Source organism: Lactuca sativa, chromosome 8, assembly GCF_002870075.4.
Source record: "Lactuca sativa cultivar Salinas chromosome 8, Lsat_Salinas_v11, whole genome shotgun sequence".
Lineage (NCBI taxonomy): Eukaryota > Viridiplantae > Streptophyta > Magnoliopsida > Asterales > Asteraceae > Lactuca > Lactuca sativa.
In genome coordinates this window covers 282,457,448-282,481,627 of record NC_056630.2, presented here as the reverse complement: position 1 = coordinate 282,481,627, position 24,180 = coordinate 282,457,448, and the positions used below count along the sequence as shown (strand labels likewise).

General features: G+C 36.3%; 1 protein-coding gene and 1 pseudogene across 1 annotated transcript; one reads left to right on the top strand and one right to left on the bottom strand.

Moving 5' to 3' along the window:
• The first annotated feature begins 13,797 nt into the window (after positions 1 to 13,797).
• LOC111908401 (uncharacterized) lies at positions 13,798 to 15,113 on the top strand. The gene is made up of 2 exons (XM_023904234.2): positions 13,798 to 14,302; positions 14,410 to 15,113. Exons 1-2 carry the CDS (start codon positions 13,798 to 13,800, stop codon positions 15,111 to 15,113), a joined length of 1,209 nt encoding a protein of 402 aa, XP_023760002.2.
• Positions 15,114 to 15,213: 100 nt separating this feature from the next.
• Positions 15,214 to 16,768, bottom strand: LOC111908402 (uncharacterized; annotated as a pseudogene).
• Positions 16,769 to 24,180: the final 7,412 nt, after the last annotated feature.

Below are 24,180 nucleotides of genomic sequence, written 5' to 3'. Positions count from 1 at the left end.
ACGACCTTCTCATGACACATAATATCGGCATGATGGGGGCTTGACCAATCCATGCCAATTATCACATCAAAACTCCTAATATTTACAGGCATCAAATCAATTTGGAAAGGGTGGTTGTTTAGTGTTAATGTGCATCCTATATAGATGTCTTTGGTTGTTTTAGTTTTTCCATTAGCCATTTCCACCGTGAAGGCTTCGTTGAGCTTCTGGGGTTGTTGATTTAGCAAGTATTTGAATTTATTACTAATGAAAATTCGCTCCGCCCCACTATCAAATAAGATGCATGCGTACGAGTTGTTAAGTAGGAACGTACCGGTGACAATGGTTGGGTCCTGCACTGCTTCACCCTGACCCATTGTCAGCACTCTCCTTGCTGCTCCTGCCCCTTGATTGTTTGCGTTGGGGCAATTACGCCTAAAATGCCTGGTTCTCCCACATCCGTAACAGGTATGACTGGCCCCAACATTGGTGTTTTTGTTATTGTGGTTGTTGTTGTTGTTGTTGTTGTTGTTGTTGTTGTTGTTGTTGTTGTTGTTGTTGTTGTTGTTGTTGTTTTTGTTGTTGTTGTTGTTGTTAATGTTGTTGTTATTATTGTTTGGCACCTGGTTTTGTTGAAGCTGAGCCCTACAATACTTTGTTGTATGGCCTTTCCGGTTGCACCTTGTGCAAATCATCTCTCTGCATTCCCCATGATGGTGGAAGTTTCATTTGTTACATTTGGGGAGATTTCATGAGTACTTCTTTGGGGCATTTGGAGTGGATGAGGCTGGAGCATGTGGTGTGGTGGTAGCTTGAGTTGCAGCATGGACAGTCATAGTTTGTTGTTTCTTTGATGAATCGGAGTTTTGTTTTCCCTTTCGCTTGTTGTTTTTCCCTTTCTTGATCTCACCTTCTTTCTTAACCTCCACTTCTACTATTTTGGCACCCTTTTGTTGCCATGATCATACAATTTCTTAGCCAGTCTCTTGGCGCTATCAAACTGATGGATTTGAGCCACAAGAACATTCCTATGTGTACATGCAAACCCTAAATACGTGGATCTAGGTTTCTCTATTGTACATGCAATTAATCCAAGATTTGAAACCCTAGATCTAGCATACATATTACAAAATCAATGTAACTGATGAGATCTAGATGATTACCTCTTGAATAACTCTTGACCTTTTTTCTTCCTTGAGCTTAGAGTCACAAGTGTAAGTCCTCTAATGGCTTAAAAACACAAAAAAGCAAGATGGTAGTATTTGAGAGAGGGAGGAGGCACACAAAATCGGCTCTATGATTCTTAGAGAAGAAGTGGCCGATTTCTGTAACCTAGGGGTTCTATTTATACTCTGAGCAGCGAGGGTTTTAGTCAAAACCCTAATGGATAGCTTAAGCATTAAGCAGCCCATGGAACCTTTTGGAATAAGGCCATGGACAAAAATATGATGGGCTCCCATCATAATTTCATTCGTCCCTTTATCCATTAGGTTTCCCAGCCCAAAAATACAATTATCACACATTTGACAGTTTAAGTTCCCTTTATTCAATTAATCTCTTTTAGTCACCAAACTAATTCCTAATTAATCTATGACTAATATTAATCAAATAATATGATTTCTCCTTTAATATATTATTCTTATAATATATTAATAAACCTTAATATCTTATGGTGAAGGCAAGCCAAATACACAACCGGGTCAAGTACTTACCAAATATAGTTACGAGCTTAGACACCAATCCAACAGTCTCCCACTTGGATAAGTCTAGTAACTACAAATGTAAGCACAATCCCGACACATAAGTCAAACCAAATCATCGAGGGGCCCTGATATTGCTTTTACCCTCTTAGGATAAAAGGAACAGATAAACTTTGACTTATATGCATTTATTATTCACTAACCAAATCATACACAACAATGCGTTTTATAACATCAAGTTACTGATGCGTTTTTGCATTATCAATGCATAACCAATTACCAAACAATAAACCATATATCTAGATTTTAAGACCATATGATATTATCGTCTTGCGATCACTCGAGATAAATTCCATGAAGTGATTCCAGCAAGTGTGGGTTTATTCCAATGCTCAAATTAAACTCATAAGCACTCATGAACGTTGTAGCAAAATTTTTCTATGTCTAATACACTTTAGTCAATCTACACACCAATTCATGATAGTCTTCATTCATAACTACTTCCAACATATGAACGACTGTGGACGGTTCGAATAATTCTTATTATTCAGGAAGTTAAAACATGCAAAATGAAACAATAGGTAAACAATTAACATAAGACAGTAACAATACTAATAAATAATACTCTTTTATTTAATCATCAAATGTTAATTACAGTTTATCTATTACACGTTTCTAAACTATCTAATCTAAACTAATATCGTCCTTCAGCCCGATGCTCCTAGCGTGCTGCAAGTGCTTAACCCTGCTCAGTCCCTTCATAAGTGGATCTGATGGGTTATCCTCTGACGATACCCTCTTAACTACGAGGAGTCCTTCTTCCACTCGATGTCGAATAAAGTGATATTTTCTGTTGATATGTCGAGATCTGTCATGGTCCCTTGGTTCCTTGGTCAAGGAAACCGCTCCTTCATTATCACATAAAATTTCATGGACTCCTTTATGGTTGGCACAAATCCAAGGTCTCCAATGAAGTTCTTCAACCATATTGCCTCCTTTGACGCTTCGCTCGCTGCAATGTACTATGATTCGCACGTTGAATCAACCATGGTCTCTTGCTTGGAACTTTTCCAAGTCACTGCTCCTCCATTAAGGGTAAAGACCCAACCCGACTGTGAACGGTAGTTGTCCCTGTTGGTCTGAAAATTGGCGTCACTGTAGCCTCGCACCTTTAAGTCATCACTCCCACCGAGGACTAGAAACCATTCATTGGTCCTCTGAAGGTACTTAAGAATGTTCTTGACTACAGTCCAATGCGCTTTGCCAGGATTCCCTTGATATCTGCTGACCATGCTCAAAGCGAAGGCCACATCAGGGCAAGTACAAGTCATAGCATACATAATCGAGCCAACTGCAGAAGCATATGGTACTCGGCTCATTTCTGCTATCTCGACTTTGGTACTCGGGCATTGAGTCTTACTCAACTTCACATTACTTTGGATCGGTAACTCCCCTTTCATAGAATTCTCCATACTAAAACGTTTTAGTACCTTGTCCTAGTAAGTATTCTGACTAAGTCCTATGAATCTTTTACTTCTGTCTTTCACTATCCTTATTCCCAAAATATAGGAAGCCTCTTCGAGATTCTTCATTGCGAAGCATTTCCCGAGCTAGGACTTAACCTCCTGCAATGTCGGGATGTCGTTTCCTATGAGTAGTATGTCATCGACATACAATACGAGGAAACTAACTATACTCCCACTGGCTTTGACATACACACATGATTCATCCTCACTTCGTAGAAAACCAAACTCTATGACTTTTTCATTGAAACAAAGATTCCATCTGCAATACGCTTGTTTCAGTCCATAAATGGACTTCTCAAGCTTGCACACTCTATTGGGATGCTTCGGATTGACAAAACCCTCTGGCTGAGCCATGTAAACATCCTCAGCCAACTTCCTATTAAGGAAAGCGGTTTTGACATCCATCTGCCATATTTCATAATCATGAAATGCATCAATGGCCAGCATCACCCTAATAGATTTTATCTTAGCAACCGGTGAGAAGGTTTCATCATAATCAACTCTGGGAGTTTGAGTGAAACCCTTTGCGACCAATCGCGCCTTGTATGTGTGCACATTCCCATCCATGTTGGTCTTCTTCTTGAAGATCCACTTGCACCCGACTGTCTTACGTCCGGGCACATGGTCAACCAAATTCCAAACATGGTTGTCGTACATGGACTGAGTCCCGCTGTCCATCGCCTCTTTCCATTTTGCAGACTCCGGGCCTGCCATGGCTTCCTTATAGCTGTTAGGTTCGTCCAAATTTATTAGTGTACTATCACTAATATACGTGTCCCCTTCTGTAGTAATATGAAAACCATATAACTGGGGTTGAATTCTAACTCTTTCAAAATGTCTAAGAGGTAAGGACTCACCAATCGGTTCAACCGCAGTTTCCTCCTTGGGTTGATCGCCAATGATAGAGGTTCCTTCATCGCTCGACTCTTGAATCTCTTGAAGATCGATTTGCCTCCAACTGTCCCATTGGCTTATGAGTTCTCGGTCTCGGAAAACTCCTCTCCTCGCAACGAAGACAGCATTGTCACTCAGTCTATTGAAGAGATATCCAAAGGATTTTTGCGGGTAGCCGATGAAAATACACCGCTTACTACGAGGTTCGAGTTTGTTGTGAGTATCTCGTCTTATGAAAGCCTCGCAACCCCAAACCTTGATATGTGCCAACGAGGGAGCCTTCCCTATCCACATCTCGTGAGGTGTTTTGGTAACCTTCTTTGTAGGGACTAAGTTAAGGATATAGGCGGCAGTCTCTAAGGCATACCCCTAAAATGAGATAGGTAGTGAAGCACGACTCATCATGGAACGAATCATGTCTAACAAGGTTCGATTACGTCTCTCAGCCACACCGTTCAACTACGGTGTCCTAGGTGGCGTCAATTGCGAAACGATTCTCCATTCCTTAAGATAGTCGTGGAATTCAATACTTAGGTACTCTCCTCCTCGATCGGATCGAAGCATCTTGACTTTCCTGCCTAACTGATTCTCCACTTCTTGTTTAAACTCTTTGAACTTTTCAAAGGTTTTTCACTTGTGCTTGATTAAGTAGATATACCTATATCTACTATAATCATTAGTAAAAGTCATGTAGAAGTGGATTGCATCCCTTGTGGTTGATCTAAAGGGCCCACACACATCGATGTGTATGAGATCCAATAGACCCTCACCCCTTTCACAAGTGACAGTGAAGGGTGACTTGGTCATCTTTCCAAGTAAACAAGACTCGCACACGTCATTGTCCCTAAGGTTGAATGACTCTAACACTCCATCCTTTTGGAGTTGGGCTATGTGTTTCTTATTGACATGTCCAAGACGACAATGCCACAAGCATGCTTTATCCAAACCATTGGATGAATCAACACACAACACATCATTTCCTAAGTTATCTACAACCATCACAGTTTCATATATTCCATTACAAGGCAATGCTTCAAAATAAAAATACACCATTAAGATAAGCATTAATAGAACCTTTTTCATTATCAAATGAATATCTAAAACCTTGTCTATATAAACCATGAAATGAAATGATGTTTCTTGCCATGTCTGGTGAATAGAAACAATTGTCTAAATCTAATCCTAATCCACCACTGAGCATTAAATAGTAAATTCCGATCTTGGTGACAGGCGACGATCTTCTGTTCCCCATGGTCAAATTTATCTTCCCATGCTCCACATCCCTATCACTTCTTAGGCCTTGCAAATCAGAACAAATGTGAAAACCACATCTTGTATCAAGTACCTAAGAAATGGAATGTGATGAATCATTAGATTTAACTGTTGAAATACCTGCGTAGGACGGCTTGATCTTTCCATCCTTGATGGCCTGCAGATATTCTGGGCAGCCTTTCTTCCAATGCCCTATTTTGTCGCAGTAGTGGCACTCTGCCTACTTTGGGTTAGAGTTGTGTTTAGTAGAACCAACTTTGGTTCCACTGGAAGAGGTACCATCTTGGGATTTACCCTTGTGGTGGCTCTTTGAGGGAGCCTTCCTCTTCTTACCCTTCCCTTGCCCAATAGCCAAACAGGGGAAGCGGTTGGAGCGGGAGTTGATGAAACTGACTTATCCTTGAGATTGCTCTCAGCAGTCCTAAGCAAGCGTTGAAGCTTGCTCAAGGTGACCTCTTCCTTATTCATATGGTAGGTCATGCGGAACTGGTTGTAGTAGGGAGGCAGGGAGTGAAGGATGATGTCAATCGCCAACTCTTCATCAAATTTAACATTCAACTTTAGAAGATGATCAACATATCTCTGCATCTTTTGTAGGTGAGTGGTAAGGGACTCTCCACTACCCATTTGGGTAGTGATCATCAAGGTGATGATCTCATACCTCTCTTGCCTCACACTTTTGTAGTACCGTTCCAGCAAGTCTTGATGCATCTCATATAGATACATGTCCTCATAGGACTTTTGGAGTTTGGAAGTCATTTTCGCTAGCATGATGCAATGGACTTTCGTGGCATCACGCTCGTGGGTCTCAAAGGCGGCGATCTCTTCGGGAGTAGCAATGTTCATGTCGATCTCCTTCAGCTCCTTATCTAGGACATACTCTTTGTCCTCATAACGGGTGACCATTCTTATGTCACAGATCCAATCGTTGAAATTGTTTCCGTCGAATATCACCCCCCCACACAAGTTCATGAGTGAGAATGAGCCGGAGGAACTTGAGCCAGAAGCGTTGTTGTTGTTCATGTTCGACATCTGAAAAGGAAAATAACGAGGTTTTATTAGAAATGAATCCCTAATTAAACACCCAAATGAGAAATTAGGGCTAGGATCCAACAACATTATTTACATATTAAAAGAGGGATGTCGTAATCTAACATGCAAATAACTTGAAGGTAAGTGAATGACGATTCACTAATTATCCACCATGAAAAACGAAAACAAGATTAAGTTTTAAATGTATTGAAAACTCCTAGATCCTTTTGAGATTCATTGAACCTTTCAATGGCATGTTTAAATCTCGATATGCCCCTCAAGTTTGTGACTAGGATGTCAAGGATCACAAAGCGGGTGTGAATAACCATGCAAATATACATGGTGCCCTCATTGTTACAGTCACCTATTCGATGTGCCGGTTAACCACACACGCTCCATCGAACTATGACAAACAATGAGTCACCCTTTGCCACCTTTGCTTAGACCCAATTAGTGTGTCGGTTAACCACACACGCTCCACTAACGTCTTATAAAGGGTACAAAGTGTAATTTCATGAAATTGCATCAATTTACTTTTCCTAAAGTAACTAAGATTGGGAATTTTTTGTAAAAACATTTAGTTACTTTTATAATTTATTATACTTATTAATGAGAAAGGGTTGCCCTATCCTACCTGTTCAGCTAACGACCCTCCACCAATCAAGGAAGCGGTGGGTGAGAGTGGACACCCATTAAATGACCATTTAATAGGCCATAACCTTATACCCCCCTTAGAGATTGGCTTCGTGAATGAGGCCTACTAACGGTAAGACTAGCATTTTAGGTTATACATATATACATATTAATCTTATGATATTATAAAGTATAAGGTCAAATTTTAAACTTGTAAAATTCTAGGGTTTGAAATTTAAATAGTTCAAATTAAACATTTTAATCACAAAATTTAAATTTCAAAATTTGAGGACATGTTTTGAACTTTTCAAAACACAAAGGATCAAATAGCAAATAATTTTAAATTAAACAATTAATTTAATGATTATCTAAATTTGACCTAATCAAGATTATTTACAAGATAATTTACCAAATTCATTTAAATAATCAAGTTTTATCATATAAGGAAATTATTATTCAAATAATTATAAATTATCTTTTGTTTTGGTAAGGATAATCACTTAGAAACAATAAAATTCGGATTTTATTATAAGAAAACGATTTTAGCAATTATCCTTCATCAAAACAGCAATAAATCTCGAAATATCCTCTGTCTAACGCTCCGACTTGTTGAGTCCCCTTATGGACTCATCGAGTTCATCCTACTCGTCGAGTCCACAATGGGACTCGCCAAGTAAGTCAAGCAGATTGCACAAAAAATGATTTTTCAAGCAAGATCAAAACATATAGCATCAAATACAATTGAAACCAGACATGACTCTGATACCACTGATGGATTTGAGCCACAAGAACATTTTTATGTGTACATGCAAACCCTAAATACTTGGATCTAGGTTTCTCTATTGTACACACAATTAATCCAAGATTTGAAACCCTAGATCTAGCATACACATTACAAAATCAATGTAACTGATGAGATCTAGATGATTACCTCTTGAATAACTCTTGATCTTTCTTTTTCCTTGAGCTTAGAGTCACAAGTGTAAGTCCTCTAATGGCTTAAAAACACAAACTAGCAAGAGGGTAGTATTTGAGAGAGGGAGGAGGCACACAAAATCGGCTCTAGGATTCTTAGAGAAGAAGTGGCCGATTTCTGTAACCTAGGGGTTCTATTTATACTCTGAGCAGCTAGGGTTTTAGTCAAAACCCTAAAGGAGTGCTTAAGCATTAAGCAGCCTATGGAACCTTCTGGAATAAGGCCATGGACGAAAATATGATGGGCTCCCATCATTATTTCGTTCATCCCTTTATCCATTAGGTATCCCAGCCCAAAAATACAATTATCACACATTTGACAGTTTAAGTCCCCTTTATTCAATTAATCTCTTTTAGTCACCAAATTAATTCCTAATTAATCTATGATTAATATTAATCAAATAATATGATTTCTCCTTTAATATATTATTCTTATAATATATTAATAAACCTTAATATCTTCTCTCTCTCTCTCTCTCTCTCCATAAATTACCCTGTTAAGTTTCTATGATGAAGGCAACCCAAAAAGACCATGCATAACCGGGTCAAGTACTTACCAAATGTAGTTACAGACTTAGACACTAATCCAACACAAATGTCTCAGGGTTTGCCGCAATGAAATTTCCTTTGATAGGTGCAGTCAATCCCCAGATAAACCTCTCAATCTTTTTCCCTTATGAGGTGATCATTCCGGGACACAAGAGGGATAGTTCACTAAACCTGGATATGTATGCGTCGATATCGGAGTTTTGAACCATGAGGTTCCATAACTCTTGTTCCATCTTCTGAATTTCACCTCTGGAACAGTATTCTGCCAATATCATTTCTTTAATCTCTTCCCAGGGCATTGCGCTCGCCACTGGGAGTGTCATGGCCTCTATGTGGCCATTCCACCCGGAGAGAGCTTGATCAATAAATGTGCAGGCTGCGAACTTGACCTTGCACCCATCTGGACACCCACAGATTTCAAAAACTGATTCTACTTTCTCAATCTATCACTTCAGGGCTATTACGCCTCCTGTTCCATTAAAGGTTCGAGGTTTGGCGTTGGTGAAATTCTTGTAGGTGCAAGTTCGTGTGGGTCTGTGGTTTGTTCCTTGATTCGTGCTCCCGACTCCTTGTCCGTTGCCTTCTCCGTTGTTTCCGTTGCGAATCTGCGCAAGTGCTGTAGTGACCGCAACAGACACTGCTTCCTGGAATGCAACTGAGTTTATTTCAGGCGTGGTTGGTGTTGTGTTGTTTCCATGGTTGGGTCTTTGAGGCATCTTTCTGTCACAAAATGAAAACATGTTGAGTGCATATTGTTTTGCGAGTTTAGAATTCCATAGAATCGGCGTATCGAGTGTGTATTTAAGTAATTCCATGCATTAACATAAAACAAGGAATTAAAACACATAGCAGATAAAAACATAAAGCATATTCATTAATACTAATTGTTTTGATACATGAAAATTTGCCAGAAGACATACGGTAGATGGAGAAATATAAAATCCAGCAGCATGACGACCCTATGAGTAGTGTGATCACTTAAACATAAGGTCGATAGTACATAAAGTAGCATACATACAAAGGAAACATGACAATACTAGTAAGTGAGGGGGAATCCTAATCGTGACGGGATACATCTTACAGTGATATCATATCCCAAAATGCCGCGCTACTAAAGTAGCCATCTCGGTCATTTCTCTAATGACCTCATCTCTTTCCCATTCCGCTTGCACAGCTCGCGTCTCCATTGTCAGCAACTGTTGTCGAAGAGCAGCAATTTCCTCTTCCGAAGAGCGAGTTTCACTAGCGGAGTCCCTCGATGGTATAGGGAGGTCTTGCTGCACTCCTGCGGTAGGGGCTCGTCCAGAACTTCCACCACGTCCTTATCGTCCTCCTTGTCACCATTAGTCTCGTCAAACGCATAGTCCATATCTGTATACTCCTTACCCTCATGGTCAGAGACTGCCTCTTGTCCTACCACGGGGTCTTCTTCAATCTCTCCGTGAGCCACTAGGCTCTGATACCTTCCATTTGTGAATTCTTATTTCTATTAATATATTAATGAATTCCATTTATGAATTTATATTAATTAGTTTTATTAGTATAGATTAATTAAGACAAATTACATAAATGGTCCTTGTGGTTTATTCAATTTATTGTTTTTATTTCGAAAGTTTTACTTCAAAAAATACTTAATTTTTACATATTCATATTCAACATGATTATTTAAATCATGATAATAACTTTTTATTAGTATAGATTGAATTACTTACTCATCATTTCATTTATATTTATTTCAAATTTTACTTTAGAAAATACTTAATGTCTACACCTTATATTTAACTTTTTTAATCAACCCGTGTAGTACACGGGTATCACACCTAATTTAAGATATATAGTTTGATTAGAAATACATATGAATAATTGGGTTGATAAAAATATTAAATATTTTCCTACTTTTTATTTCTATCATATTTCTTACGAAAAAATAAATATTCTTCTATATTTTATTTCTATTCATCTTCCTACTATATCAAATGTTGACATCTACCTTAATAAATAAAAATAATTTTGCCAAATGTCATTCTCTCATTTAATTGGCCACATGTTATTTTGTTATAATTTTGAGATATATTTATTTTCCATTTGTCATTTATTTTATTTTTCACTAGTTGTGACACCCGTATGTTATACGGGTTGGATAAAACAAAAAAATTAAACATGAAGGTTTAAACAAAAATTTATTTGAATTTTAAATTTGATTTATTCATCTTCCTATAATATCAAATGTTAACATATGAGATAAAATATTATCAATTGATATTGACATGTGGAATAAAATATTATCAATTTTATTAAAGTTTCTCTCTTCTTACACATTTAAGAACTTGAAACTTGTCAATTTTTAATCAAATTAATAATTTTTTATTACACTTATTAATTCATCTTCCCAAGTACATGCAAATTAGTAAGTCATGTTTGTAATTTCAATTTTTTAATTCTTATAACTTTGTTTATTATAGATTTTCAAAAAATCCGTAGTGTTAATACTGTATAAAATTTGAATGGAACAATTATAATAAATCGAATTTTTCGAAAAATTCTATGAAATTACATTAATTTTGTTGGAGATCATATAAGATCACCCAAGATCTCTTTCGAAAAAAACAAGATCACCCAAGATAAATTATCTCGCATAAATGAATCAAATCAAATAATACAATTTACGGTTAATACAATCACATAGAAACCAATTAAACAAGAACTAGAACATTATTGATTATTTGTCAGATTTCTTTTCAGATCTCTTCATCCATGCAAGGGTGAGAATTGACTTCATCGCCCCTTTACCCTTCACAAACTTTTCTTTTAATTTCTTGTTCTTGTTGTTACGTGGAGGATCTTGCACTGAATCCCATTGATCAGCCCATGAGGTTCCCTTTGAGCTGAAAACTTCCATTTTTCAGTTTCTTTTTTACCTCTTCTTTCTTATCTGACAAAATTGTATGATTTGATGCAATTATTTTAGGATAAGAATTTGAATCTGTGGTTAAAAATCGTAAAAAAGAAACTACAGTCATTCAATTCTTGGTTATTATGGATTGATAAATTTTGACCTGTTATTTGGTCAAACTTATTAGGTCAACGTCGGGTCAAAGTTTAAGATCTAAATACATGGCAGGCCTCCAAATACTATGGCATATTTTTAGCGATAAAGTTCTTCGGGCATCCATGTGGATGATGCATAAGGGAAAACAAATAAATTAGAAAACTAAATGATAATAATAAATTAGAAAACTAAATGATAATAACTAAAAGACTATGTTTTTGGAAGGAATAAAATAAAACAAAAAATTTGGAATATGAAAATATTGTAAAGGTTTTGAATCTGATTTGACCATGTGTTTGGTTTGCAAGGATTGGAGTGGAGTTCAATTCCATACGTATGTAATTTTCAAATTGGTTTGTATAGGTTTGAAATTTAAATGTAAATTACGGTAAGGTCACTTTTTATTGATTATTTTCTGATTTTCTGATTGGTTTATATATAAATAAAAGTGCTAATTATATAAAAGTCATTATTATATTTTGTTGTTTTTATTTTAATTATTATATCTTTTACTAATAAAGCCGTCATATTTAGCAGGTTATCATAATGAATTAATATTTTTTTTATGTTAAAATAATCCAAATTAGCAAAAGAAATTGATATGACCATAATAATAAGTTTTTTTTTTCTTTTATTTTTTTGTTTAATATGGGTAACTTTTTTTTTATGAGAAAAAGTATTAATATTAGTAGACTTGTTAAAGACGGTATAATTTGCCTTTTTCTTTTTTCATTTTTCCTTTTTTATTAAGAAATATGTGTAATATCCGTGTATTACATTTAATAATTTATATATATAAGTATAAGTATTATGTAGGCTTTTTAATTTTAAAACTTGAAAAAAGTCAGAAATTGATATGTGAATATTATTTATTTTAAAAATATCATAAAATGACAAGTATCCAAACTCATAAGAGATTGACATATAACAAAATAGATCTTCATTTATTATAATGGATTGTTCATTTGTTCTCATGATAACAGTTCTAATTTAACAAATTTGATCTATAATACCATTTCGTAGGGCTTTTTTAGCTTGTGTGACATTTTTTTTCTATAACTTAAACTAGATTTGTTTTTTAGATGAATTGGTATTTGACAATAATCTTTTTTAATTTTTTTAAGAGTGATACTAATCTCAAAATAAATACAATAAAATCCTTCATTTGTTTTTTCCTCTTTTCCATCACCCTTGATGTATAAATTCAGACGAATTGCAAGCACCATATCATATGTATTTCATTAGGCATTGACTTTTTGACTGGAAAACCAAACCAGCGGTTTAAAGTCTCTCTTTGGTGGTACCGTTTCTCCTTGGATCCGTAAACCAGCTATGAACCCACCGGAAAAACACAGCCGACTCTGTCCACTCATAGTGATATGATTGTAAAAGATTAATAAGGTTAATTTTATGTTATAAATGCATTGGTGCTTGGAATACTTGTACCTAATGTCATAACTCATAAGAATAGGTAAGAGTATGTAGACATGATGTACAAGTTGTTCAAGCATGCAAGGGAACAAAGAACTGGATTATGCAATCTAAGAATGCACAATATTATTGAAACATTAAACACGTGTATAACCAACCGATAATGAATAGTAGTACAATGCTATCATAGAAATACGTGCGCAAGAAGCTGGAAAAACGGAAAATAGATTGCTAGTATGGAAAGATGGATTACCAATTGTAGGTATGGTGCTTTATATTGAGGATGTTTATAAAATGTTTGGCTTAGAAAGAATGATGTACAAATTAAAAGAATGTCCACATTATTAAAAGTAGATTTTGATTAAAAAAAGATAAAAGTTATGTGACTGATTAACCAAATATGATGGAAAAGAGTTAAAAATTCAAATTATGGTATAACCACTAAACGGAAGCAATAAGGCTTCTCGGTGTGGTGCGGTCTGAGACCGCGCTTGCCTGTCAACTCAGCATGGAACACCGCCCCTAGGGTGCGGTTTGCTGCGGTCTAAACCGCGGTGCGGCCCCTCAAGACCGCGTTTTCTGATTGGCTGGTCACTTTTTTGACCGTTGAAATTGAAGATTCGTTTTTTTTTTTCTTTTTTTTTTTTGCTTTTTCTTTCCTATATATACACATATCAACTTAACTTTTTTATTCACAACATAATCTTCTCTATCTCTAAAAAAAAATAATTTTTTTTAAATCACTACTCTCCCAAAAATGTCATTTTCTTCATCTTGTGAAGAATTTCAAATTATTTTTGATACCGCTATTGCGTGTGTTCAAATGGCGGAACAAACATACAACGTTGTATGTAACAACGCAGTTGCAAGTTCTCAACAGAGAACACGAAGATACATTTACAGAAATCGTGAAGAAGCCAACCAACGTTTGGTACAAGACTATTTTGCAGAGAATGCCACTTACCAAGGGTATTATTTTCGTAGGCGCTTCAGAATGCTCAAAGGTTTATTCGAACGTATAGTTGAAGATGTAACGAGGGAATGCAATTTTTTCCAACAACGCTACGATGCTAGAGGTACACCCGGTTTCACTCCGTTACAAAAATGCACGGCCGCACTTCGTCAGTTAGCATATGGCATTCCGCCTGATGCGTTAGACGAAAGTTTTAGGATGTCTGCTAGGATAGCACGAGACAGTCTCCATTTTTTCTGCAAAACTGTCATTCAGTTTTATGGTCCAAAATATTTACGTAAGCCTACACGTAATGACATCTTGCATTGCAAGCTCATCATGCTAGTGTGCATGGATTTCCTGGAATGCTAGGAAGCTTAGATTGTCTCCATTGGGCATGGGAAAATTGCCCTACAGCATATCATGGGCAATTTACCCGAGGTGATCATGGTCACCCAACGGTAATACTTGAAGCAGTTGCATCACAAGATATGTGGATTTGGCATGCTTTTTTTGGTTCTCCTGGTTCGATTAACGACATCAACGTTCTTAACCGTTCACCAAAATTTAACAACATATACGATGGATCCGCACCAGATTCTTCTTTTCAAGTGCATGGAACGCCATATAAGTATGGTTATTATCTGGTCGATGGAATCTATCATGAGTATGCTGTGTTTGTTAAATCGTTTTCAGCTCCGCATGGTTCTAGACGAAAGAAATTCAAGAGAGCTCAAGAAAGAGCTAGGAAGGATGTTGAGCGTGCTTTTGGAGCTCTGAAGAAACGGTGGTTCATATTGAAAAAACCAGCAGCTTATTTGGGCGAGGAAAAACTTCAAGAAATCATGTATACATGTATTATATTGCATAACATGATTATTGAAGACGAAGGAAGAGCGATATGTGCGTTTGATGAGGAAGAAATCATACCAGAGACACAACCAATAGAAATTGGTGGCGAAGAGTATATAAACAGGAGAGCAGAGATACGTTGCACTGAAACATTTCACAATCTTCGCAATGACTTGGTGGAACACATTTACGGGGTTCAAAACATTAACCTTAATTTGGATCCACCGGATGACCCCGAAGACGAGTTCTCGGAGAACGACTTTATGTAGTTTCCTTTAGTTATTTTATTTATGTTTTTTAAGTTTCTAGGGTTATTTAAATGTCATGTGTGTGGTTTTTTTTTGTTTTTTTTTTTTTGGTAACGCAATGTACTATTTTTTTTTTTCAAGTAATGAAGAATTATGTTTTTTTTTTATTAAAATAGAAGGTATATTAAATTAAATTAGTTAAAAAAAAAGAAGTTTTTATTAAATTAAAATACTTAAAAAAAACAAAAAATAAAAGAAATGAAAAGTGTGGCACCACACCCTTGGTGTGGCAAGAAACCACACTTGAGTGGTAAAAAGTGACATGGCGCTGATGTGGCGGGGGAGGGAGTGCGGTTTCGGTGGCACCACTCCCTCCAGCCTAACAACATTGTTTTTAGTAAGACTGTTGTACTTTAAAGAATCTAACCATTACACCATTGTACTTTCAAATTTTCTTTTCTTATTACAACATTATTTGAAAAATCTATCAAATGCTTCGCAATTCATGACATTACTATTAATTGGTCATATTTTTTAAAGTACTAACAGAAAAAAAAAGTAGAACACTATAATAAACCAATCAATCAAAATACATTGGTTAACATTATCTGAAAAACTCAACATGTCCTGCAATTTCTCGACATAAAAGCTTCGATTCATTTGCCAAGTCTATGCTCCTATGGATCACAAATCCCGTTTCTTTATGTATCGACATTGGTTTAAATTTCTTAACTTCCTCCTTATTTCCCATAGCCAAAACTTCTCTAGCGGGGACCACATGATCCCACCAAAATTCCAGTAAAATCCCACGAATCAAAATCCAATATTCTTGACTCCTACAAACACGAAATATCGTACTCCCATTTGGTGTCCAACAATACAAATCGACCCAATCTCTATCTATAACTTCCATTTGACCTTGAATTTGAGGCATATAATAAAAGGGCATTTTCGTCCAAGTTAAAGCTAGTTACCGTTTCCCTTTGTTAAACGGACATTTGACTTCAAGAATCCCTAAATTAGGGGGAACCCCAAGAAGCCCATCTGGGGATGCCCAAATCCAATTGTAATTATCATCCGAATGCGTTGCAAATCCCAATGAAGTTACTTCACGACCTGTTATGCTTTTATATTTCTCAATTGCTGCTGGCTCATTGTATACACCCCATTCCATGGCGCGTGTGATTGTAGCCTTCGAGTCTATAGGGAAGACTTTTTCATGCCATAGCTCATACCTTCTATTGCCTTTCCAGAAAACAAGGGCAGTGCTGAAGGTGCTTGTGGTTAATTTGTCCCTTCGGAGGACAAACCATTCTTCTGAACATTGGGCTGGGGAGAGTTGACTAGTCAAAGTCAAAGTCAACGGGTTTAGAAGGTCAACTTGAAAGTTCTTTCGTTTTGGAAGGTGAATTGATGGTGTTTTATGGTGGATATTGCGGAAACTAATGAAGCAAGAATTGATCATTGCTAAAGCCTACAAATGGAAGATTGATCTTATAGGTAAATAAGAAAAAGAACTCATTACTGAATTTTGTGAAAAAGTAAGTTTTTTTTTCTTCACAGCGCACGTTGGAACACCCCCTTTGCATTTGTGTGTAAAGGTTTTTTGACTTGCAAAACTATAATTCATTCATATATCAAGTAAAATGGTCGATGTATCAATTATCATCATTTCATCTTGTTAATTTTACTATAAAAAAAACTAAAAAGTAGCAAAAGAACATTTAGACCGCACATAGAGGCAGAAAATGAGAAGTTATTCAAGATAGATCTACAAATAGCTACATTACAATTAAAAAAAACTTAATTTATGCGAATGAATACCCAAAAAGATAACAAATTACAAAACTGAAATAATTTCCTGTTAATTGTCTACACTTATAGGAAGTACTGAAATGAGGATACATGACGAAAACCCATGAAAAATATATAAAATTACTAGGAAATCGGGCATCATATGGCGTTTTTAACAAGGTATGTAAAGCAGAATTGCGTCGCTAACCTGTAATTATTGCCCATTGCCGACTTCAGTGTTCAATTTGTTCAACCACTGTTTTTCTGGAGTTACAGCATCTGTAGGGTTATGAATTTTGTTGGATAAAGAATATGAGTGAGTCGATAAGAGGGTAAACTCGTATATTCGTTAATATCATTTTTCAGAGTTAACGACAAAAAGAAAGGAAATGTATTGAAGCAAGTAGAAAGTAAAAGAAATAGAAAAGAAAGAAAAGTCTCTTCAGAGTTCAACTTAACCAGAGAAAGGAAATGAAATGGTTAGAAATGAAAAGAAAATAAAAGAAATTTGTGTTTTCGAGTTTCATTAAGGGAAATGATTCGAACACAACAGTTTTTTTGCCATACACAGCAATTCATGCATTATATAGTTGTACAATACAACATTTTAAAGCACCAATTGTTCTGTACGGCGAAAAATTATTGTGTACGGATCAACTCCCTTTAATTAAAGAAGGGAAGTGGAAAGAAGTGAAGGAAAATGGGAGGATCATTTTTCCTCCTAACTTTCCTTCCAATTTGGAAAGATTTTGAAAGAAAGAACAAAATTATTCATTTTCTTTCCCACTTCTCTCCAACTCGGGAACACAAAATAAAATTTTGTGTTCCTTTCTTTTCTATTCTTTTTTCTCATGAGTTTCTTTTTTCTCTCTTCCTTTCTTTTGTTAAACTCGGGAACGAGGCGGAAATGTATGGAAGTAAGTAGAAAATAAAAGAAATAGATATTCTGAGTTTTATTAAAGAAGAAAGCTTAAAAAATATAGGAATTATGAGTTTTATAAAAGAAATGCGTATTATGAGTTTTATTAAAGAAGGAAGCGTAAAGAAAAGGAAGGAGAAATCATTTTCTTTTCTAACTTCCTTAATAATTTAGAGTGATTTAAAAAGAAATAAACAAAATGTTTAATCTTTTTTTCAATCTTTTTTCAATTTGAGAATAGAAAATACAATTTTTTTTTATTTCTCTTCTTTTCTTTTCTTATTTTCCTTTCCATTTTCGTTTCTTTGCTAAAACTCAGAAACTAGAGGTAAATCCATTTGCTTGTTAGTTTATACAAGTTTTCTATTAAATACTTAGGGTAAATTACCAAAAGGCTTCTTATCCAGCGGTATCAGGTGTTGTCCTTATTCCTTGAAATCGAGGGATCAAGTCTCGTTAGGGACATAGGAGAATTTAAGAGTAGTTTATAGGAGTTGAGTTGATTTCTCGTTCAAAAATAAATAATTAAGGTACATTACATCATTCTTCCATTGTGCATGTGTCAAAACACACATTTAGTCCTTATTTTCAAAAATTAATTTGGACCATCTCTGAGTTTGTTTTTTCTTGCACGCTTAATCCCTATTGACATGAAATCACCAGTTTATCCTTAACAATTTTTTTTTCATTTTTATTTTTTTTATTAGTTTAAAAAATAAAAAAAATAAAACAATTATCCTCACCACTGTGTATACCCTCTGTATCATTCTCTTATTCCGTCACTACCACCTCCTAATTATTCCAACGACACCACCCATCACCTCTACGTCACAATCTAGTAGCTTATATTTCATTTCATTTGAAACCCTCTCATATTCATATCTAGAGCTCTAGTAGATAAGGTGGTATGGTAGCTTCATGAGAAACCACTATTCTCTCGTAAATTTATACATATAATGATTGCTAATTTAGTTAATAGATTCAGACCACAAATCAAAATCGATGCTGAGATCCACACACAAAAAATTTCTGAAATCAAAGTCAATGATGAGGTTAATGCTGAAATCCCCCAAACATGTAGAATCAGACCTCTAGAAACCACTGGCTTCATCTTTGTGAGTTTGGTTTCTAGGAATTGATAAAACAAGCTGAAAAGATAGAAGAGCCTAGCATTCATATTTTATCATATCTAAAAGGTTTGCACTTGGTTCCGATTTGAACGGATCTAAAATGGTCTTCAACCCCTTTACCATCTATAACCATGTCACCGGAGACAGTGGCCACCTCTGCCTCCAATTTGAACAAAGAAGAAAGAAAGATCTTATAGTTCTTCATTAAGAACGGAGAGGAGAGTAAGAGATCGACGATTCTTCATTTAGGGTGTTTGTGTTGTTGGGGTTTAGTGTTTCAGAGAGGAGATAAGTGGTTTCGTGATGCTCGCTGAAGGAAGATGAAGTCCATGAGGCGATGTTTGTTGGACAAAGATGAAATCCCCCAAAAAAAATCTCCAAATTTTGGAAAGATTTAAGTTTATGGGTAAAAAGTGTCGTTTCTTTGAAACAGCAGGGACTAAATATGAAATTCTGAGCTTCTTCCCCAATTCTAGATACAAGAAACGAACGAGCAACAATAATAGCGAATCAAATTAGCCATATGCGAATCTCAGCTTCCAATATGCGAAAATCGACTTTCCCATTGAAACTTGAACTTTCGTTGTCAACCTTAGTCCAAGTAACCATAATGTGAATTCAAACTTTTGATCATTCGCATCTAACCTCAACTTTCGCTCATTCACACCTACATACGTTTAATGTTCGCATCAGTACCCTTTTGTTCGCATCAACATGGTCTCGTTTGCAACTGAACCCAATGCGATTGCGACTCAATGCGATCAATTGCAACATATCGCATTTGAACAATAACACATTTCATCAATGTGAATCACATTCATACCCAAAAAGTTTTCAACTTTCGATTCAACCTTTGTAATCCATTTTTCGCACATTCACAGTCAAAACATTAGTTTCGTCTTTCCAAAAAAGCTTCAAACATTCGATTTCCAGTTCTTCTTCCCATTCTACCATTCATTAACGAAAATCGATCACTTGAAACGAAAATCGATAACCCATTCTTCAACCACTTGATATCGTGCACCCTTCACAATATTTCGATCATTGGCACTCGACCAATCTTCTCAACTTTCCAACGAAAATCAAAACTTTCGTTCTTAAAACCCTCTTGACAAAAATCAAAATGCGTTATCAGTCATCGAATACTCCAAATTGACACTCGTTACAAGCATTCAACAACCTCATTACAATGACGAATATCAACTTTTCGTATCGATATCAAGCATACTTCAACTACTCGATATTTGACCATTTGCTTATTTCAAAAGTAATTGTCTTCATCTTCAAACCATCGATGTTGACATTTCTGATTTTCAGTTTCGACATCAAAATCATCATGGAACCACAATCAAAAAATCAATTTCGACACCGAAAACTACCATTGGATTCCCCACCCTCACATCGAAAACATAATAAACACCAAATTTCCCACTTTCCAACTCTTATTCAGATCAAAACGCCGAATTTCATCATGTTCTTCATCATCTTCAACTATTCTTGAGTGTTCATTAAACTCAAACCAATCGCTTTTCAAATCATCTTTATCCATCACCAATTTTGATTATCATTTAAGCACATGATTTCAATTACCAAATAGTTAATCGATTAATAAGAATATTATTAAGATGAAACACTGAATCGAGTAAAGGAGATTCAATGAAGATGAATCATTCAATGAATGACAACAATGAACTCAGAGAATCGAAAATGATAACAACTCAATCAAGAACAACTTACTCATGGTGAGTTGCAATGAATCAAATATTTCAAAGATATCGATTAACTGAGTAAATAAATCGATGAATCATAGAGTTCGAATGATCAAAAATCACGATCGTATCAAAAGACGTCAAAAAAATAAATTTTGGGCTAAAAATTATATATGAAAAGTATTGGACACATTGTTTGGGCCAAGAAGATATGATGATGAACAATAAAATAATAAAAGATTTTGGGGTTAGCTTTTGAATAAAACAAACTGAATCATCAAAACAGAAGTGAAATAGAATTTGATTCAATCGAATTCAAAATGATTCACAGTCGATAATTAAAACTCGATTCAAAGAGACTTTGAATTACAAAGATAATTGGATCAAAAAATTTAGAATTAAAAGCAAATAGATCCAATGGAGATACTCACCAAAAAATTCGAATCTTCAGGACGATTACACATGAAATTCTTTCCATCTAGGATCGTTGATCTTGAAAAAGTTGTTAAACCTTCAAGATTAAGCATTGATACCACATGTAGGATCCCATGTTAGGTCCGAATCTGGATCTATCACTGATAATCAAACAATCACAAGACAAGAATAACACGAATAAGATGAATGAATTGAGCTTGCATACGATTAAACACTTGAATCGTCAGATACAACTCAAAAATAACAGCCGTAAACTCTAGAGCATCGAACCCCTCAAAAGACCAACTCCTAGGCTATTTATACTAGACATGACCGCAAACATAGTTTGTTGCCGTAAACACATTTACGGCCGTAAACGTGCTTACGGTCGTAAACAACACAAACACAAACTAACAGAAAGTGAAATTACAGACATAAAACCAAAACAAATCACATGCTAAGCCTAGCCCAAACCATTTACATGACCCTTCAATCTCCCCCTTGGTTTGGACCAGGCTTGGATTTAGTCTTTGTCAACAACCAGCACATCGGATCTCCCCATAGCTCCATTCCATATTCTCTTTTCGATAATCGAAACCACCATCCTCGTATATTCCTTTGTAGCAGGTTCAAATAACTCATCAGCAACAATAATCTGATTACTTGCAAGCTGATGAATGTCCCGCTCACCAAACTGGAGTAGATCCCTTTTTTCATACAAGTGAATGCAATCTTCTTTGAGCTTGATAACAGCAGCATCTGATGTTTCATCATACACCCAATAATGCATAGAGTGTAGAGATCCATCATGACAATTTTGAGGAACAGGGATGTGTTTGACTTGAGCAGTGGCAGGCCACATCACTTCCCGAATAGGCTCGCTGGTTTTGTGATCCAAAACATGCTTGTGAACTGCATCAAAAGACTCCGCAGTTTTCATTGATGGAAAACCCTTGGCCACTTGATCTTCCAAGAAAGATTTGAATTGGCTAGCCTTGGGATTCTTTAACGGATTTGAAAAAGGAGCTTTAGATAGCTCAATAAGATCAACCTTGGTAAAGGAGTGTAAATCATGAGCATCCTTGTACAATTCTTTATTCCTACTCTTCATTCGTACCATAAACATATCCAGCGTATCATGAAATCCCCACGATATAGTTCTTAACCTATCACCATATACGTTTCTGAAAGTTTGAGTGCTTAGGTTAGTGAAAGTTATGCGAGGCCTATCCCAAGGGGATTTATGATCCACACTTCTTTTAAATAACCATTTGTTTTTGTCAGTTGACTTATCAGCAGCTTTCTTCCTTTTGGCACCTTTTGCCTTTGTAGCTCTGGAGGCCTGTTCTGGATCCACTTAAAAACGATCTACACCAATTGGGGATCTGATTAGTTGAGAGGAAATGGGACCATCAGCATGATGAGTATCTGGAACAGCGGAATCGACATGAGGTTCATCAGCAGTTGTCTTGAAATCATCACCAAACCTGCTTTCAAGCTTTTTTTGCAACTCTAGGAAACTTGCATCCAGACGACCATATTGAGTCTGAAGATCTGCAATTTGCTTGGTCTTCAAAGTATTTTCTTCATTAAGTTCGTCCATTTGAATATTGAGCTCGGTATTCTCAGATTGGAGATCTGCAACCTTTATAAGAAGCTCAATATTTCTTTGATCAAGTTCTACATTTTTTTTGTTTGATGGCGTTGAGCTGGCTTTGAAGTCCATGGAGAGGGGGGGGAGTCATTTCTTGTGTTTTCATCTCCGATAAAGATTCCCTTGCCATGAGAAGGTGGTGTCGAAAGTTGATCTTCAGCTAATAGATGAGCTAGCTTGACTGAGGCATCATCTTCGTTTGGTCTAGGAGATGAAGGATCTGCTTGAAATTAGGTACCACCAGCTCCAAATACAGTACTGGGGCCCTCACTGATGGGTTCGGCTGAGACAATAGCTGGCGTGATTGTTGGTGGAGCTGTAGCACTTTGGGTCGTTGAATCCTGAGTTGCTAACCTCAGTATGAGTCTACAACATTTTTTAGGAGGAGCAGTGGCTTGAGAAATGGTGAGATCTTCTTCCATTGGCAATGATGTAGGTAGACCAGTGTCAAGGGGAGGAATCCCTGACATTGTTACTATAGGAATTACAATTTCTGCCGCTGGATTTGAAACAGGAGGAGAGACTACGAAAACATCTTCTTCTACCCTTGTCTCAGTGGTCACAGGAGCCACTTCATTGACATTGTCAAGCAAGCTGTCGAGGTTCAATTCAGACAGAAAGTCATCATTTCCACCAAAGTTCTGTGGGAGATCATCTCTGTCAAATCCCGTTAAGTCAACACTCTCATCTACTTTGTCATCTTTTCTCGAATCCTCATTGTAGTCACTCTGAACTTGAACAGATTGCAGTTCAAGTTCATCATCAACTTGAGTCTTTGGAGCAGGAGTTTCGTCATCTTCATGATCAGAAGCAGTGATGATAAATTCAGGGGACACCTTTTCTGATGAAGTCGGCTCTAATAGAGTCTTCTCAAAAATTTCATGGGATTCGGAAGACTCATTGATTTCTGCAAATTATCTGAACTTCAACAAGAGATGTAAACCTTGAAATACCACTTTGCCCTTTCGATTTTGTTTGATAAGACCTAAAGTGTGAGGGCCTAAGGACTTTGTATCCATTTTTTCACCAGACTTGACCATGTCTGGAAATTGATCATCAATGAAAGCTTGAATGAATCGGGGATACATCAGAAAAACGTCTCTGTTTCCCCGAGTCATGGCACCAATGTTTACTAAAAACTCATCAAAGATATACTTTGAAAAGTTAAATCTGTTGCCAGATGTCAAAGATACAATTGCTCCTGTGTTTCTGATTGAGATTTCATCTGCTCCCGATCTCCGTCTGACACGCAACTAATGAACACGTGAGCCAATAAGCGCCAGTAAGGAGGCAAGAGCTTTTTCACGGTAGGAGGATAAGAACCCTCATATCCCATCCTTTCAAGAATTTTTGGAATTTCCTCAGCATTAGCTTCAGTTGGATAATCAGGATCATCAAGAATCATCAATGTGTCTCTGATATATTGCTCTGAGATTCTGAGATTGCAGTTTTGCACTACAACTTCAAT